At 39.6% G+C, this 17,684-nt stretch overlaps 1 protein-coding gene across 2 annotated transcripts in view; it reads left to right on the top strand.

Moving 5' to 3' along the window:
• Positions 1-13,295, top strand: part of SLC1A1 (solute carrier family 1 member 1) — a 56,879-nt gene extending 43,584 nt beyond the window's left edge. For both annotated transcript variants that reach the window (XM_074931306.1, XM_074931305.1), the window contains 5 exons: positions 1,536-1,643; positions 6,342-6,464; positions 6,960-7,154; positions 7,667-7,801; positions 11,137-13,295. In XM_074931306.1, coding sequence (XP_074787407.1) covers positions 1,536-1,643; positions 6,342-6,464; positions 6,960-7,154; positions 7,667-7,801; positions 11,137-11,383 — 808 coding nt within the window. In that variant the 3' untranslated portion in view covers positions 11,384-13,295. The remainder of the gene's footprint in view (positions 1-1,535; positions 1,644-6,341; positions 6,465-6,959; positions 7,155-7,666; positions 7,802-11,136) is intronic.
• The last annotated feature ends 4,389 nt before the right edge of the window (positions 13,296-17,684 follow it).

Raw genomic sequence — 17,684 nt, 5'->3', positions numbered from 1 at the left:
TTCTTAGACAGGAAAAACAATTTAAAAATGTAGCAACTCACCTGACAGGGTTTGGCTGAACTTCATAGCTATTCACAGAGCTTTTGTCCTTGCAGATCACAATTAAAGGATTAGGACTATAAACACACACTCCTTTCCAGAGTTTGATCTTACATGTGAAGTGTCTTGTGTCATTTACTAGAAAATTCTGCTCATATGTACATTTACACAAACAGTAGGTTATCAGATATGGCCCTTCCACAGATTTTTCTTCCATCACAGCACAATGAGGATGTATAAAACAGTAAACCTGTCAAGGGTTTAGTTGCACACTTCTTGATAAACTAGTTTCTATAACCTGTCCTGTGCTCGGTAGCTGGTTCAGTTCCCCAGCTGAGTTACAGCCCTATGAAATAGGCAGGCTCTGCATCAAATTGCCACTAATGAGACCCAAGAGTCAGCACATGCCACAAATACAGGATCCTACCCATAAGCTGACTCTCCATTGTCTTGCATGTGCCTGAAGCTGGTGTTGTAGGCTTTCTGTGTTTCTACAGATGTGAGAATTGTTGTCCTGAATAAGGTAAAGTTTGATGCTGACAGTATGAGGAATTAGTTCTGCTTTCACCAAGTTCAGAGCTCAGAAGGAACTGGGAGACCCTGCTTTGCACAGGGACAAGGTACTATTTTCTTTGTGAGGTAGTGCACACACACGTTTTATAAATTTATACTTTAAAATGGATACATTTTATAGATACACACATTTATAGATTAATTCATACTACTCAAAGCTCTTAAGTGGCAACTTGTTTCTGTGGCAACACGCTTGCTGGTACCAAAAGGAATGCAGTCGAGCTGGTGCTAGCATAAATCCTGATTTTTGCCTTGAATTTTCTGTAGGCAGTAGCCCATACAGCTATTCAGTCTGTAAGGCATGGCCTTGTGTAAGTTTACTGGGGGATGGGGACTTCTCCATCAGGCAACACACTAATGACTACACTATCCCAACATACTAAAATCACTCTTATTCTGTGCGGGTAACACACATATAACCCTCAGTGCTGGAAGGCAGCTGCTGTAAGCACACAAGATATTTCCTATCTGTGTGTGGTTGCAGAATGCAGAGATATTGGTCTCAGCCCAGCAAACTTCCACCTCCAACTAAGCTTATGGCTATGCATAAGCATTTGCTGCAGTAGGACAAAGCCCACACTTCTTCCCAGCTTCTGGGTATTCTGTGACACTGGGTCATGCAGTACTTGATAGACTATGCATAGGATTACGTTTACTCCGATTTCTAATCTTTATCCATTACCTCTGTTGTAGGCTTGCTGCAAGTGAGTGAAGTAATGTGTATAATAGAGTATTAAAAAAAAAAAAAAGTTTTGTAATAGATTTTGTTTTGTTAAGTTTTTGATAAGTTTTGTAATAGATAATAGTATATAAAAAAAATCTTCCATCTGATGTAAAACTTATACTGTGTGAGAAACTATTCTGTGGTGAGCACGCTGTATTTCTCAAAATGCATGTTTAATGGTTTTATTTTTGCTTTCTAGGTATATGCCAATTGGTATCGTGTTTTTAATTGCTGGGAAGATAATAGAAGTTGAGGACTGGGAAATGTTTCGTAAACTGGGTCTTTATATGGCTACAGTACTAAGTGGGTATGTAATTTCTTTAAGATAAATTTAAATATGTGCAGGTTTTAGAGCTCAGTTGATTACAACTCAATTATCCACAATACCCAGCCTCTTCTAGGACAGAGACAAAAATTCTTGTCAGTGAAAATTATGCGAGTCTGGGTGAGGGTGTTTTTAATGTATGTCTTAATGAATGCATGTTTCACTGAATGCGTATTTCGTTTTAAAAGGTCATTTCCTTGCCTTCTAAAACAAAACAACCCCAAAGGCTGTACTTGTGTTCATTGTTTCATCTTCTCAGCTCGGTGCTGAAACAGGTAATATTGTATTTTTTGAGAGTAGTAATGCTTCTGTTAGATACTAGAAGTAGTTGGAAAAGGGTGAGATTGTGAATTATGGCTTATTGGGGGTTTCCAACCTATTGAAAATACATGAATATCTGGATTAAGATGGGAACTTCGATGGGACGTGTGGGCCCAAGGTGTCCCAGCATAGGCCCAGCTCCACTGGCCCATACAAATGCATCGTAAGTGCAGTGCACAATAAATGATGCCAGAGGAAACCAACTCCTTCCCACCTCAGTTCAGAGCAAATAACTGCCATCAAGAGAAGCCCTGAGGATTGCACTTTGTTAGTTACTCCTCGTGCTGCAAAAGCAGCAGTTGTTATCTCAATAACTTAGCCAAGTATCAAAACATTTCTTCTGTTCTTTTTTTAGACCTTTGGCTGTGTAGAACAGTCTAGGGTGGAAGTTAACACCTGCAAAATGTGGAGCTTTGCAGATATGAAGCCTTAGAAAGGGCAGTTTAACTGTTCCAAGTGATACAGGTTATAATACTAGATCATTATATATCTCTGAAGACTATCCTACAAAGAACCCTTTTGATAGATAAATGGATATTATAGTCCCAATAAGTTAAATGCATTTAAATTTCTATTTCCAATTCAGTGAAGCATAACTTCTAGGCTGTCTTGGTTCATTGCCTTAGCATCCACACCTGTAATTCCTTCAGTATACTAAGGATTTATTCATGTTTTGTCTAGAGGCTAGATCCAAAGTTGTTCAAGAGATTATTTCCCCCCACTTTATGTATATGCATGCTATTCTTTAAACATTATTCACATGCTTCCTGACAACCAAGCAGAGAAAAGGATGATATAATAGTCTTAAATGCAAACTTCCCTATAAACAGTCAAGAAGGATCTGGGGTTTTTTGCATTAATCTTTGCTAGAAAATCATATTTATTTCAAAGTTCTTCTGTTTCTTGCATAAGCCAGTATGTTTGGACTAGCTTTTCAAAAATCATTTGAGATATAATGACTTTCTAAGTAAAAATTAGAGCTCCAGAAAGAGCACTGAATCATGACTTTTTCAAAATCTTAGAGATGCGTGCATGTTATGTTTGACTAATGCATAATGCATTTTTTTGTGAGTTTCTTGCAAAATAAATCAAATTTTTAAAGGTTGCAAAATTTTATGTTTACCAAGAGACTGTAAATCAAGAGACTAATATTTTCTATATAAGTTGTAAATGAGACCATGACCACTAGGTAGAATTCATTTATAGGATGATACTGTATCACTTCTACAGGTTTTCTATGTTATTAACTCCAACTGACTCAGAGGAGTAGTATGTTGGATGGATTATTACTGTCATTTGACTTCAGTTTTAGATCAGATAGCAAGTTTTATGACTATCTATTAATGGTTACTAATTCTACTGTGACAAGGTGTGTCTTCCTTCAGATGTTTGTGAAGGCACACTGCCTTTTCCAGAGTACTTCAATTGGACATTAGACTACCACCACATATAATCTCCCATTTAGCTGGTAACCATAGGCTTGACAGGCACAAAAATCTAAGTAAGTTCCCATATGCCATCAAAAAGATTGTATACAGTAAGGGAGTCCAACTTTACAACCTTGGAGAGAAAAAGTCTCTGTTTCACTGAACTCTCTTGCACATGCCACTTTTTTCCCTGATGGGTGCTAGGGTAGACATCTGCATCATTTCTGTCTCTTATAGGGTGGCCTACAGTGGGTGATGCTCAGCATGTTGTGGAGAAGGGCTAACAGCAAAACATTCTCTCAAAACTGACCATCAGGGAGAGCATGTTGTAATCAGATCACAGAAGTAAAGACAACAACATACACACAAGGCTATAGGCTGCAGGGAAAAGGTGCTGCTTGTTATACATTTTCCAGCTTGCAAGAATACCCTTTTTCCCACCTGTCAGCAACCAGGAGAAGTTGTGCTCATTCTTTGTTTTGGTTTCTTAAACAGTGCTGTTCCCACCATCTTTCTGGTTTTCATCCTTATTTCCTTGACCTTGTCTGTTTGCCGTGTGTTCTGTTCATCAGCATCTTCTGTAGCTGTCTATAATACTCCCTTTAAGCTTGATCCTGAGAATTACATGTTATCTTAAACTTATTTCTTGTATTCTCTATCAAAAAAAAATGTGCAAGAGCATGAGGACTGGTGTGTTTTATCCTTCTCCTCCTTTCCTTTATCTTCCCTCTTCAGCTCATCTTCTATCTCACCTTCTTCCCAGCTTTATGGGAAGCATGACCTTTCACATTTTCAGTCCTACCAGTTCTCACCCACCATCGTCTGCAACACATCTCAGTCTTTGTCTCATTCAGGTCACCATGAGGGAACGGACTTCCCCCAGTGCCTCTGCTTCAATTGGCCACAATATCTGCAGCCTCTCACTTTTAATGGTTGCAGTGTCAGGATGAGGGCATGTTAGCAGTCACAGGGGAGGAAAATCAAGTAGGAGGCATAATACAAGTGCCAGAGGACTCTTATACTGAGGTGGAAAAAATGAAAAGGAACCTACAGCAAGCAGACTCACTTGCCTGTGCCTTTGTCTCTTCTGAAAGTAGCAAGGCAGCTGCATCTCTGGACACTATAAGGAATGCCAGATTCTGAGGGACAAGATTATTCCTATCTTAAAATTGAATGCTATTAGAATTTCTCTTTTCAGTTGCTGATTATGATTTTTGATATAAAAAATTTCTGCTGCTTGCTGTGTCGGATTTTATGCATGAAAATAAATATTACTTCAGATCCGTTTCATGGAAATCGGTAGTAGCAAAGCAGATATGCACAAATACTTTATTTTAGATGCCATGTTCATGCTGCCTCTAAAAAAAGTGCAGATCTAAATGTTTCAAAATAGCTATTTGGAAGCCAATATGCTTCTAGACGTAGGCATACTTTAAATGTTTATTCTCATCAATGTTTTGTGAAGACACCCAATGACATTCATGCCACTACTTTTTTTTTCTGTATGTTCTTCAGAATTAATTTTGTTCTCAGGCACCATTGTGTAAATTGTTATGTTTCTTTCTAGAGTTCTTTGCAAAATTTTATCAATATATGTTGCATGTACATTCCACTAAATAAATCATTTGTTCACAAACAGAATGAAAACTTTAATGCTTATCGCTTTTAAAAATACAGTTTTTCTAGGGAAACAAGTAGTTAGGTTTTGTGGGTGAATTTTGGTGCTGTTGTGGATTTCCGTACTGTGGCTACTGCTGTCTTAGTTACCTGTTTTTGGCAGAAGAAATGCTACCATGATTTATCACTATCTTTATCAGCTGCTCTGAAATCATAAAGCACTATTACAACACAGTAACATTCACAAGAACATCTTGTGAGGACAGACTAAAAACCCCAAGGTCATATATGACAACAGCTCTAGGCTTTATGTTTCCAGGCTATGACTTCTTTTCACAAGAAACTGATGTTGCTATAATTGCTTGTGACCTTGGAACATAGGAAATATCTCACAGACCCTTCACATCTATTTCATTTCAGATATACTCACAGAAGACTCTTTTCCTCTAACCTTAATGCCCACAAAGCCCTGCATTCGTATGCCTTCTGGATTAATGCACAAAATTAATGCACAAGTTGAAGGATTAATTTGTCCCTGAGACCCACCCAAATATCCAGGCAAATACACCTGAACAGCTGAAGAAGACAGTTTGATTCTTTGCATGTAAACACACTTAATTTTAAAAAGCAATAGTTTCCAAAGACATTATTTCAGCATCTTAAAACATTAAAGTTGGTGAGACTACGTATATCTTGTTTGTACATTCTGAAATGCCTCACTACATTTTAATTGTAGACCTTACGCAGTTTTCAACAAAGTAAGTGAGGATATTTTTTATAGGATCATGTTTGAAGTTTCTGCAGAAAGATGTGGGCTTCATCTGTCTCTGTCTGGGAATGATACTTACCTTTAATTCCAAAAAGTGTTCTATAATAAAGGCAGATAAACTTAGAAGAATCACTGGTTTGTCTCTAGTCTGCATTCTAAGGATTTTGCAGGAGAGTGGAGTGTTTTAGCATTATTTCAAGTCATCCTCTCCATATCAGTTTATAAATATTATTTAATACTTTAGTTTTCTCGTCTTCATCAGTTTAAAATTATTGCCAATATATTAGCTAATTGTTGTTCGACTTCAGAAAAAGAGACAATTAATAATCTCTCTCTCCCTTCCAAAAGAAAGTGTAGAACAGCATTAGTCTGCTTTTTTTAAAACATGGTATACTCTCTAAATTTTGGACACAGCTGTTGCTAAAGTCACTGTTAGTGTTTGGCAGGTATACCTGAGGACAGAACTAAATACTTGTTATCACCATCTTATTAAAACAAGGCAATTAGATGGATCCATTTGCTTAACTAGTCCATTTTATTTTGCAGACTTACAATTCATTCCACTATAATTTTGCCACTGATCTACTTAATAATAGTAAGGAAAAATCCTTTTCGGTTTGCCATGGGGATGGCTCAGGCACTTCTGACAGCCCTCATGATTTCTTCCAGGTAAACAAAAGAAATGTTCTTAGAGTAATTGCATTGTTTGTGCTCTGATTTTATTGCTACTTTGTTACATACCTTGATTTCACCTGGACAATTCTCAGTCCCCTAGATGTTGAAATATTACTTTCATCATTATTTCTGTAGTACCCAAAGGGGCACCATAGATTGCGCTGGCCTTACACCAGAGTCTGCCCTTCCCAGTAGGAGACAGCTCTTTGCCAATCACAGACTTGCTACAGCTTACACTGTTGCACAGTTTCTCTGACTAAATACATTATGATGTTTTTACCATGTAATTTTGAGGATGACTAAGACTTTATTTCTCACAATTAGAAGAAATCACAAAAGTTACCTTGCTTTTTCACAGTGCAGCCTTCTTGTCTGCCTTAGATCTCTGTTAAGAGTCTTAGAGCAAATCAGGCTCTGAGGAAAAGGAAAGATAAGGTAAATATTATGCTGTTGCCTACGCTTATCCTTATGTGTTTATCTTTGTGCCAGTTCAGCGACTTTGCCTGTCACGTTCCGCTGTGCAGAAGAAAAGAATTTAATCGACAAAAGAATTACCAGATTCGTTCTTCCAGTTGGAGCTACCATCAACATGGATGGCACAGCTCTTTATGAAGCAGTAGCAGCTGTATTTATTGCACAACTGAATGACTTAGAACTGGATATTGGCCAAATTGTTACCATTAGGTAAGACTAAATTAATCGCACACATTTTGTTGGAGGTGGTTTTTTTACATTAACTTTGGATACCCCATGGGAAAGTTGAAAGTATCATTCACAGCACAAGAAGTAACAGAAACATTCTCATTCTTGGTCCAAGGCCTTGCATGTACAATCTGATAAGGAGGTAGGATAAGCCAGGGCAAGCAGCTCATGTACAGCATTGTTCTGATAATTGCCATTACTCTTCCACTGCAGATACTTGCAAACCCAACTCAGCCTCTACCTATGATCTGCCCAGTTTGCTTCTTAGTCATGCGTTGCCTGTTACTCTGCAGTGTAACCATAACACTATCTATACATGACTTGTCCCATAAACTTGTCACCAGACTTTCAGTAGATACTATTGGGGAGGAAAACTGGAACATTCAGGCTTCTTTCTTACAAAGCCTGAAATAAGCTTATTTGTGCTAGAAAATAGAGTTTCTGTGAGCAGCATGTATTCTGAATGCCTTTTCTGGGCTTTATTTGGAATGTAGTGTCACAGCTACAGCAGCCAGCATTGGGGCTGCAGGTGTCCCCCAAGCCGGACTTGTCACCATGGTGATTGTGCTGAGTGCTGTCGGCCTGCCCGCTGAAGATGTTACTCTGATCATTGCAGTCGACTGGCTTCTGTAAGTTTAAGGCACTTGATATTTAATTCTTTCTCCTTTTTTTAATGTTTGCATAAGTTTTGTGGCAACATGTGGGTTTGAGAAAGAAAGCAACAAAATCATTTAGGACTGTTTCAGGAATTGAACAAAGATTCTTCTTATGGCCAGGCTTGTTCAGTGTAGGGTTGAATGCAATAGTGGCTTCAATTCTGAGAGAAGTACAACTGCATGGGATGCATGAGAGCATCTCACATCCAGAGGTGCTATCAACCTTAAAGTAGTGGCCATAGCATTAAAAAATCATAAGCATAGTACTCAGGATAGACAAATACCGAGGAGTGCCTCTGGGTTGTCAGCTGTCAGCATATGCTAAATTGATACACCATTCATAAAAATCAAATGCAGCCACAAGCAGAACATCTCAGCTGATTTCCACAAAGCACATAAAATCCATACACTGGTGAAGACATAGTGAAGCACAACATAAACTAAGCAAAACTGGTCCTGGACCCCACATCCACACACATGATGGGCTGTACGTGGGTCTGTGCTGGGGCTGTTCTTCACTGAGAGGTTTTTTTAAGACCCAGCCCCTTGATCAGCAAGCACACACAGGCAAAGTAAGAAAGCATTCCTTATGCCTGATCCCAACCATCTCATCTCAGTGCACATCAAAACCCCTCAGTCCCACTAAGCAGCTCTTTCTAGAGAGAGGCATTTTCACCAGAAATTGCTTCTGTTCAGCTTACACAGAGATGTTTCTCTGCTACTTTTTCAAAAGCCCAGAGAATCGCAGAGTGTATTCTGGAGTTCAGGAGGACATCAGCATTCAGTATTGTCCCATGATTCACTGGGAAAGAGTAACAGGATTGACAAGTTGAGGAGTACAACTTTGGTTTGTATACAGCTTTTTTTTCCTCTAAACTGTGCAAGCTTTAATGTTCAGACCAAGGTCATGTTCACCTGCAGTAACTGAGCATGGATGATATTTCATTAGTATCAATGCAGAGATTTTAATCATTTCATAGTCTCTGCATGTCTTTCTCTTAAGCTTATATTTACACTCAAGGTAAATGCATTCCTGTTCCTCCCCCACCCTTTCCAATCATTTTCTCAAAGGATTTCTGGCAACAACCTATGTATTTCACAGTTAGATATAATTTATTTGATTATATAATTCAATTTTGCAAGCTGAGAGAGAAATGACACTCTCCAGAAAACCGGAGTTGTTGAATGGATCCAAGAATCAATTCAATTTTTGTATAAGCATAATTTTCCAAACAAAACAGCTCCAGCCACAAGTACATTGTCCCCATCAACTGTCTGCAACAAGGTCTAATAGGTTTGATTTTTGTGCTCCACAATTTTTTTTTTTCTACAGCTCTTTTCTTTTCCCAGTGAGCATTTAGTTTTGCTAAGGATGGTGAAGATCCATACAAACCACTGGCTCAGTGCAGGTAGCTGAAGAAGAGTGTAAGAGCACAACAAACATCTACTGGTTCTTGTCCCAGAGTACTCGCCTAGCCTGTTGCAAATTGCAGCTCAGAGAGCTCCTGACCTAGATGTGGTTTTTGTTTTAACGGTGTTCAATAGATTTCTTCTTCCATGAATGCCTCCTTGCTTTTGGGATCCATATAAACTTTTAGATTTGCACAAGTTCTGTGCAGAGGAATCTTACAACCTAACATGTGCAGAGACATATTTAGTTTTGGTTTAATCTACATCCTAATTATTTTATTCTATGCCTTCTAATTCTTTTATTGTAGTGAGAAAGAGAGAAAGAGAACAGTAATTCCCTATTTCTCATAGTAATCATAATTTTAGGGATCTGAATTCGCCTCCACTTTGAAAGTCTACAATTCACGTGATTCTTACGCACAGTACAAATACATGGAAGCTAACTGTTCCACCATGAAAGACAAAAAATGCAAGCTGTTTGTGATTCTAATTGAGATTTTTTTTCAGATTAAGATGTCTTGCTGTGTAAAGCAAATTAAAGATTAATTTTATGTACCAGGGATCATTGCCAGTGCATTTTACACCTCAGCAGATGGAATGCGTGTCATGATGTCACGTAGATTAACACTTCCACCTTTTGTACTTATTGCCTAAAATGTATTATTTTGCAACCTGCTAGTAGTGGCTCATTAACAATCCTCTAGTTAATTCTGAACATGCCAAGGTTTTATTACACAGGCTTGAGGAGTACTTTCATGTTTTTAATGAAGAATAGAAAAATTTTGAGAATAGAGGTATTATGAAAGATGAGTTTCCAGTGCTGTTGATTTCCTTGCTTGTCACACTGATCCTACCAGAATTTTACTTTACCCATCTCTCTTCCTTTCCCCACCATATATTTTCTTTCCACATGGAGAACACATGGGCACTTTTTAGCACTGGGGTTCAGCAGCTGTAGTAGAAGAATATGTATATGAGACATGCCGATTCACTTCACTGTTGTTTTTTGTAGTCCCTTCTATTTGTGAATATACCCACTTTGACATGTTTGCACAGACAGAGCAACTCATTCTGCCACAAAGCCCTTGCAGTGCCATGTAGCTGAAAAGAAAAACAGGGAAGCATTACCTTCCACTGTTCCTACCTTACTTCCATGTCAGTTTTCAAACTTTGCTATATCGCATGGTTTTGTTGCTCCTCTGCCAAGTGGTGGCAGATTTTTAAAGCCCATGAGTCACACTTCTGTTGGGAGAAAAATCAAAAGTACAGCAGTATTGTATTCCTTTAAGTGACTTGTTGAATACAACTTTGTACTTCAACCCCTTAACACGGAGAAGCTGACAGAAGATAGCCTTTCCCATTCCCAGTGTTTGGGCCACAATACTGAAGATACTGGGCTAGGTGCTCCTCTGGCTGAGGAAATGACTGTTAGAAAGACAAAAGGCACAATGCAGACTCTTCTGCTGTACCCCACAGTCTCTCCTCCCAACAAGAGCAGTCTCATCACAAAGAGAACCAGCTGTGTAGCATACTTCAGGGCCTGAGAAGTGATCCCTACAACATTTTTGGAGACTGTCCACAGCAATGTGATTACTGTGTAATCGGTAATTTATTAAAAAAGTAGCAGGCTAGTGACATGACTTGCAGTTTTGCACACCCTGTACAAAGTAATTTGTTGTTACAGTGACTCCAGGTTTCTTCAAACACATGTGGGGAAAATTCTGTTTCTTGTTCTACATGATTTTTTTTCCTTTTAATTACAGAATTACTCCAAATCTGCACTGGGGGAAAAAAAGAAAAACAACAGCTCTTCATTTGTTAGAGTAGCTTACTTTTAGTAAAAGAATTTTCTAAGTCACATGCAGAATGGTTTGTCTGACAACATCTTTATTCTGTAGGGATCGATTCAGAACAATGGTGAATGTCTTGGGAGATGCCTTTGGTACAGGAATAGTGGAGAAGCTCTCTAAAAAGGAGCTGGAGCAGATGGATGTCACCGCTGAAGTCAACATAGTCAATCCTTTTGCCTTGGAAACAACAGTACTTGATAATGATGAAACAGAAGCCAAGAAATCATACGTCAATGGAGGATTTGCTGTAGATAAGTTTGACACCATATCCTTCACGCAGACATCTCAGTTCTAAAGCCAGTAGCTTTCAGGTAAAACAGGAGCACTAAGGGGCATGGCCATATGCAATATTTCAAAAAGCTTAAAGGATAATTGAGAATGAATTACATCTCATGTGCATTTGATTTACTACAGCAGACTGTGATCTGATGTTACCAGTTTTGCCTCCTTCTCATCACCTCTCCCATCAATTTGAACTCACCACTTCTAGTCCTTGCTGATAGGTTAAGAAAAGGACCGTTGTAAAATACATTTCCACCTCACCCTACCCTCCCCCAGGAATATACACTATTGATGAGGCTATGAAATGCCTCTTTGGAATCAGCATGCTTGTAAGTGGGTATCTTAGCTGGGACAGCCAGATGTGTTTTACTCAGGAGTTGCACAGCATTTCACATCTTACCCCCATTAAAAAACGCCTGTATGAAATCCCTTTTAACATCCTTGCCTTCTAAACAGATTGCACTGCACTTGACACCTACTGTAACTTGATCACGTGCCAAAATACTCATTTCTGCAGCTGAGAGAATACCACTTGGTTGATTCAGGGAGGAACAGACAAGAAAAGCCTTGTGATAAGTGTTTTACTGTGAACAGGGTTTCATTTTTCTTCAGCTGTGAAATAATTGGGCTTGCAAGAATTTTCAGTGTTTGTGTAGCTAGGTGTCCCTTTGCCTTTCATGTGAACGCCAGCTGCTGGGATTGGCCTTCAGATGTGAAATAAATTGCTGTGGGTTTGGTCTTCTGGGATTTGAAGAATTTATGTAAAGTGATACTTTACCAATTTAGGTCCACTTTGATGGCCTCCTAATACATTTCCATAAGAAGAAGAAATAAGTCTGTTCACTGTTGATCACCTTTGACTCTAAGCAAATATTAATCAGCCCAAAAGTAGTCAGAGGTCATGAAGATGAAAATAGACTATATAGCAATGCATAGTACAAGTTCTGAAACTTTCCTCCTTGGAATAAAACCAGATATAGAATCAAGAATATAGGAGGCATAACTTTTTCTACAAAGAAGCCACTGTCATGAAGCTTTTATACAGACTGGTTGGGGGTTTGCTCCTTGGTTTGCCAGTTGAACATGCAAGTCTCTAGCTGCAACACTACTACAGTGCCAACATTTCAGCTAAACCGTATCTTATGAAGCATTTCTGGACTCAGAAAGTCATGTCTTCAGGTGGTTTGCTATAGCATAAGAAGCACCACGAACTTCCTTATAAGAAATCTCCATTTTCTGAAACATTTTCTATAAGATTTCCATGGTGCAAAAATCACTCTCTCAAGCGAGGAGTTGCTGTAACAAATTTTTTTGCCTTGCACATTAATTAGCCATTTTATATGTAAACTGAAATTCATATACAGTTCTTTGTTTGTAAATAAGGTTGTGGTAAACCTAAAACTGCCCTCATATCTAACAAAAAACCCCTTCAAGTTCCTGCAGTGTTATATACTCAATTCAATTCTACACTTTTGTATTTAAATAAACCATAAGTGTGCCAAAGAACTGATTAAGAAAACAGTTACTGTAGTTTTTGATAAATAGCACCTTAAATCAACAAGTCAATGACACATAATACTGTATTTAAATTAAACATTGTAAACTATATGGAAGTGTTAATCTAAGTATTGGTATGTTTATACAAAATAAAGAAAATGTACAGATTGAGTAAATCAATCTTTTACCTTTGCGGAAGTAGTATGAGACAGTCTTTATTTGTACAGCTTTGCTTATGGAAGGAAAAAACCCACTGGTTTCCACAACTAGCCTATAATCTATGCTTTGTCTTTTCTTTGCTTTTTTAAATCACCCTTTTATGATCACCCCATTATGTAGTCACCCTGTTATGATGTACTGCAAACAGTGTTACTAAAAAGTTCTAAATAAATAATTTCTCTCTTTCCTCTTGTTTTAGCCTAACATTCTCTCCTCACTGTAGCATATTAAGTTCCTTTAGCTAGAAGAAGAAAATCAAAACTGGTTGAATTTAGGATTTATGTTATCTTCACTAGTGACTCAGCTGTAGCTTTGGCAAGAATTACTCTCCTCTTCCAATAAAATAAATGCTTAAGTGCTGAGATTGCAAAAAAGCCCTCTAACTGGGGGTGAGCTGGGTTGGGAGTATGCTATTAAACACATGCTAAGCAGGTGATTATTTATTTATAGTTTATTTATATGGATCAGATTCAACTAAGCAGGGGTTGATGGTGCTGTTTTGCCATCTATTCACTATCAAGAGACCAAACCATACACTGAAGGTACTATTAAGTTCAAGGATGCTTTTCTTGGCACAATATTCTGAGTATGTATCTTCCATATATGTGCAAACATCCTGCATGGGCAGTGCATCCTTTTCTCCATAGCCTAGGTCTGGAAGCTTTGGAGACTGGTGGAGAGTCTCCCATCAGAAAAGTACCTGCAGGTTTTGGCCTTTTACACCATGTTATGTTCCCATAGGGCCTTTGGGGCTGCAGAAGCTGTCACAGGATTGGACCCTGCATTTTAAATAGCATGCGTGGCTTTAAGTCATGGAAGACAAGGTTATCCACTCGTGCATTCCTGCTGAAATACTGAGGGACTTGTAGTTGACTCTTAACACTGAGAACAGAAAGCACCTAGATGTAAACCTACACAGGTCTGTCAACATGCACAGGTCAGCTGTATCAGCTCCTCAGGAGCTGTGTAAAAACAGTTATGACGCATGCAGTTTGCTTGTCCTGTAATATTCCCTGATAACAACAGAAACTGCCCAGTTTGAGATCTTCAAAGACACAAACAACTGCTCCTCCAGTTTCATGTTTAGGTCCCTCCTCTGAGTTACAGTTTCAGGCCCTGTTTGGCTATGTACCTTGGAGCATCTCCTGGCATCCAGCGAGATGCCAAACTATGTATGGAGCATGCAGAGCTGTGCAGAGCTAGAGCTAGGCAGAATTTTCCTATTTTTCCTTTTTCCATGTTTTCTGCCTGCAGCTTTTCCTTGCCCAACACCTGGCAGCACTTGGTGGATTGCAGTGCACAAGGAAGATAGGATTGCCAGGGAACAGGGGGCAGACCAGGCAAGGAACAGCAACCACATCACAGCACCTTGACCACCAGACCAGTACTGCATGCTTAAAAAGTGGAAGGTGTAATGGGGATAGGCCATGATCTGTTTATAAATACTCCTTCTGGAAGTCAGTATCTCGATTGGCTATCAGCAAAGGAAAAAACTTGAATAAACGAGATGCGTCTTTTTGGACCCACCACTCCTCGTAGGGTTTGTCAAACATCACACTGTTCTCAACAATCTCTATTTGCCCCAGAAAACCTATATTGTCACCACAATTCAGAAAAATGTGTGAGGAGGAAAGAGCATCAGAGAGGAGCTGTTATGGATTGACCTTAATCCCCATTCCCCTGTGTGACTCAGAGTGGGATGGAGGTAGAAGAGTCAGCAATGAAGGAGTGAAGTTGAATCTGGGAAGAATGGGGATTAGGTGGGAAGGTGTTTTAGATTTTGCTTCTCACCATCTAACTCTATTTTTAGTTTGCAGTAAATTAATTTTCCCCAAGTCGAGTCTGCTTTGCCTATGACAGTAATTGGTCAGTGATCTCAACCCCTATCTCAACCCATGAGCTCTCCCATCTTATTTTTTGGCTCCCATCCTATTGAAGAGGCATGAGAGTGACTGAGTGGGCAGCTGGTGGATGGCTGAGGCTAACACACCACAACAATATATATAATATACATATATACTTATAACTAGAAAGGAGTGCATAAATGTTTATAAATATATCATTTGACTGTACGTAGATACATTATACATTACACTACATGATATAGGTATTACTACTATCCTACACTATAGAATAGATAACATATGCAGATTTATCAAGATACAGAAATATATATAGCCCTGAAAGCAAAGGTATAAAATAGGTAAAACATTCTTTAATAAGAGCTAATGCTCAGAGTCCTGCACTTTACTTGGCTGCATAACAAGCACCAAATGTCTGGGGTGGGGGGAACTTGAAAAGGACAGAGGGACACCAAAAGGGTGGTGGGGTAGACATCTTGGAATGTGCCTGAGGGCCATGGACCTCTCCCAGGATGCTACCAAGGGGCCCCTAATGTAAATCCTGTCACATGCAAACACTGACCCTGTGAGCTGGACCAAGAAGGAAAACACCTTAAAGGAATATCCCAAACAGCCATGTGAACCAGAAGAACCAGTCAATGACTTGTGAACCACAGACTGGATTTGGAGGCAAGTGTCACACAGAGAGGGCGGGTGATAGGGGAAGCTCCCTTTGCCCATGGTTATGGGGCATCTTCTAGCTACCTGGAAGACCACTATGGGGTACAGGCTGCTGCTATGTATGTTGCCTGTTCCTTAGATTCGTGACCTTACAAAAGGTTTCAGGAAGCTCTGTCTGACTGCGTGAGGGGGAACTGGGAGCATGCCATGACTCGTCTGCCTTCCTGTTGGGGCCTGCAGCAGACAAAGAAAGAAGTGACAGCAGTGTTCTAGAAAAAAGCCTGGAGAAGTCTGACTGGCAATGAACACCCTTCACACCCTTTTAGCAAAGTTTCTTTGTACTTGAGTTAAATTGATAGTCCAGTGTTTCCTTTCATAAGCGTGTGTAATAGCATGTGAGTAGACCTCTATGCCACAGCTTCTGTTAGCAGAGATCTACTGTCCCTCTGGGGAGGTGGGAAGCTTTGGGGGTATAAATCTCCTTTCTGAAGCTTCTAAAAGGTGAATTGCTGATCTCAACAGAAGCCAAGTGACAATCTGGCTTGCAAACCAGGATACCTATAGCTTATACAAGGCAGCAAGAAAGCACTTCAAAAGAAACAGGTGGTTATGCCGGAGGTGGATGCACCATGGGAAGCAGACTTGGTGGATATGCAACAGTTTGCCATCATAATGATGGTGTTTAGTACATCTTATCAGTGATAGACATACTATCCAAGCTTGTCTTAGCCATTGATCCAAAAGGCAAAACATGTTCTGAGGTAGCGGGGCTTTAAAAACATTTTTAGAAGGCAGTGCAAGTCTAAGAAATTAGAGACAGACTAGGGAAAATAATTTTTAAACCAGCCTTTAAACTGTTAAAGCAGATCATGTTCACCATGTGTTACTAATAATGAAGTAAAAGCCTCTGTCATTTTTACAAGATGCTCAAAATCAAGGTGAGGAGACATTTTACAACATGCCACACTTCTTGCTATGTTGATGCATTGTTAAAGTCCATAAAGAACTATAACCGTAACTTCCACCAAGCTATCAGGCTAGTGGACACAAACACTTTAAACTCTCTGGAAAACCATATATGGCGTTGTGTTTAAAATGAAAGAATATGCACCTCTGCTCAAAAAGGGAGACTGCATTAGGGAGTCTCAAATGAAAGGGAGATTTAAGAAAGGTTATGAGTTCACAGTAGCTGAAATTGTGAGGACAGCTGCCTGCATATTACTTCACAGATAATAATCACAAAACAATTGAGGGGATATTTTACCCTGAAGAACTTCAAAAAATGAGTCTTGATGAGTACAGAATCCACAGGAAGAAAGAAAACAGCTGCTGGAGAAGTGGCAGGGATGCCTCCACAAGTCTGACATTTGGGCAGGCACCTCCCACATCCACAACATCTAGTGATTGGCAGCAGAGCAGGGGAAAAAGGAAAAATTGGCAGATGGGGGATTGTAGAACTTCATACTGTCCAGCAATGCCAGCACTGGCATCCCTCCACAATACACCAGCATCAACTTTACTGTAGAGGTGGTGAGGTGCCTTGAGTCCTCAGGCAAGTGGAAGATGGGGCTGGTGGAAATACAGTACCCACACAGCTGGAATAACATCAGCAAAGATGCTACCTTTGAGCTACCACTGTAGGGTAAGATATGGCAGTATACTTTGCAGAAAGGTGATTATGTGTCCCTCTCAGTGTTGATGGAATATGTGAATCATCATATTAATCCCCACAAGAGAACTTCAGCCACCAACTATCCAGCAACGGACCTGTTCAGTGACCCCATCATAGTGAAAACAACGCTGAAAGCAGATAAAATCCTTACACTTGTTCTACAAACAGAAATCTAGCACAGATCTGAGGGGCTTCTCTACAGGCTGCTGCCAAGAAATTGCCCTGGGTGCTGCTACCCCCCTGCCTCTCAGGCTGCTCAGTGCTTAGTGCAATTTTTCCCCACTTGGGTCACACGCCAACCCAAGATAAATAGGGAAAGGTACAGAACTAGAACATAAAGGCACTCCCCTAACGCTCCTGATTCCCAGCTCTCCTGTTGCTTGGGAACAGGCCACATGACAACT

This window comes from Athene noctua, chromosome Z (assembly GCF_965140245.1).
Source record: "Athene noctua chromosome Z, bAthNoc1.hap1.1, whole genome shotgun sequence".
Taxonomy (NCBI): domain Eukaryota; kingdom Metazoa; phylum Chordata; class Aves; order Strigiformes; family Strigidae; genus Athene; species Athene noctua.
The sequence above is the reverse complement of the archived record's forward strand: the minus strand, read 5'-3'. Positions and strand labels throughout refer to the sequence as shown.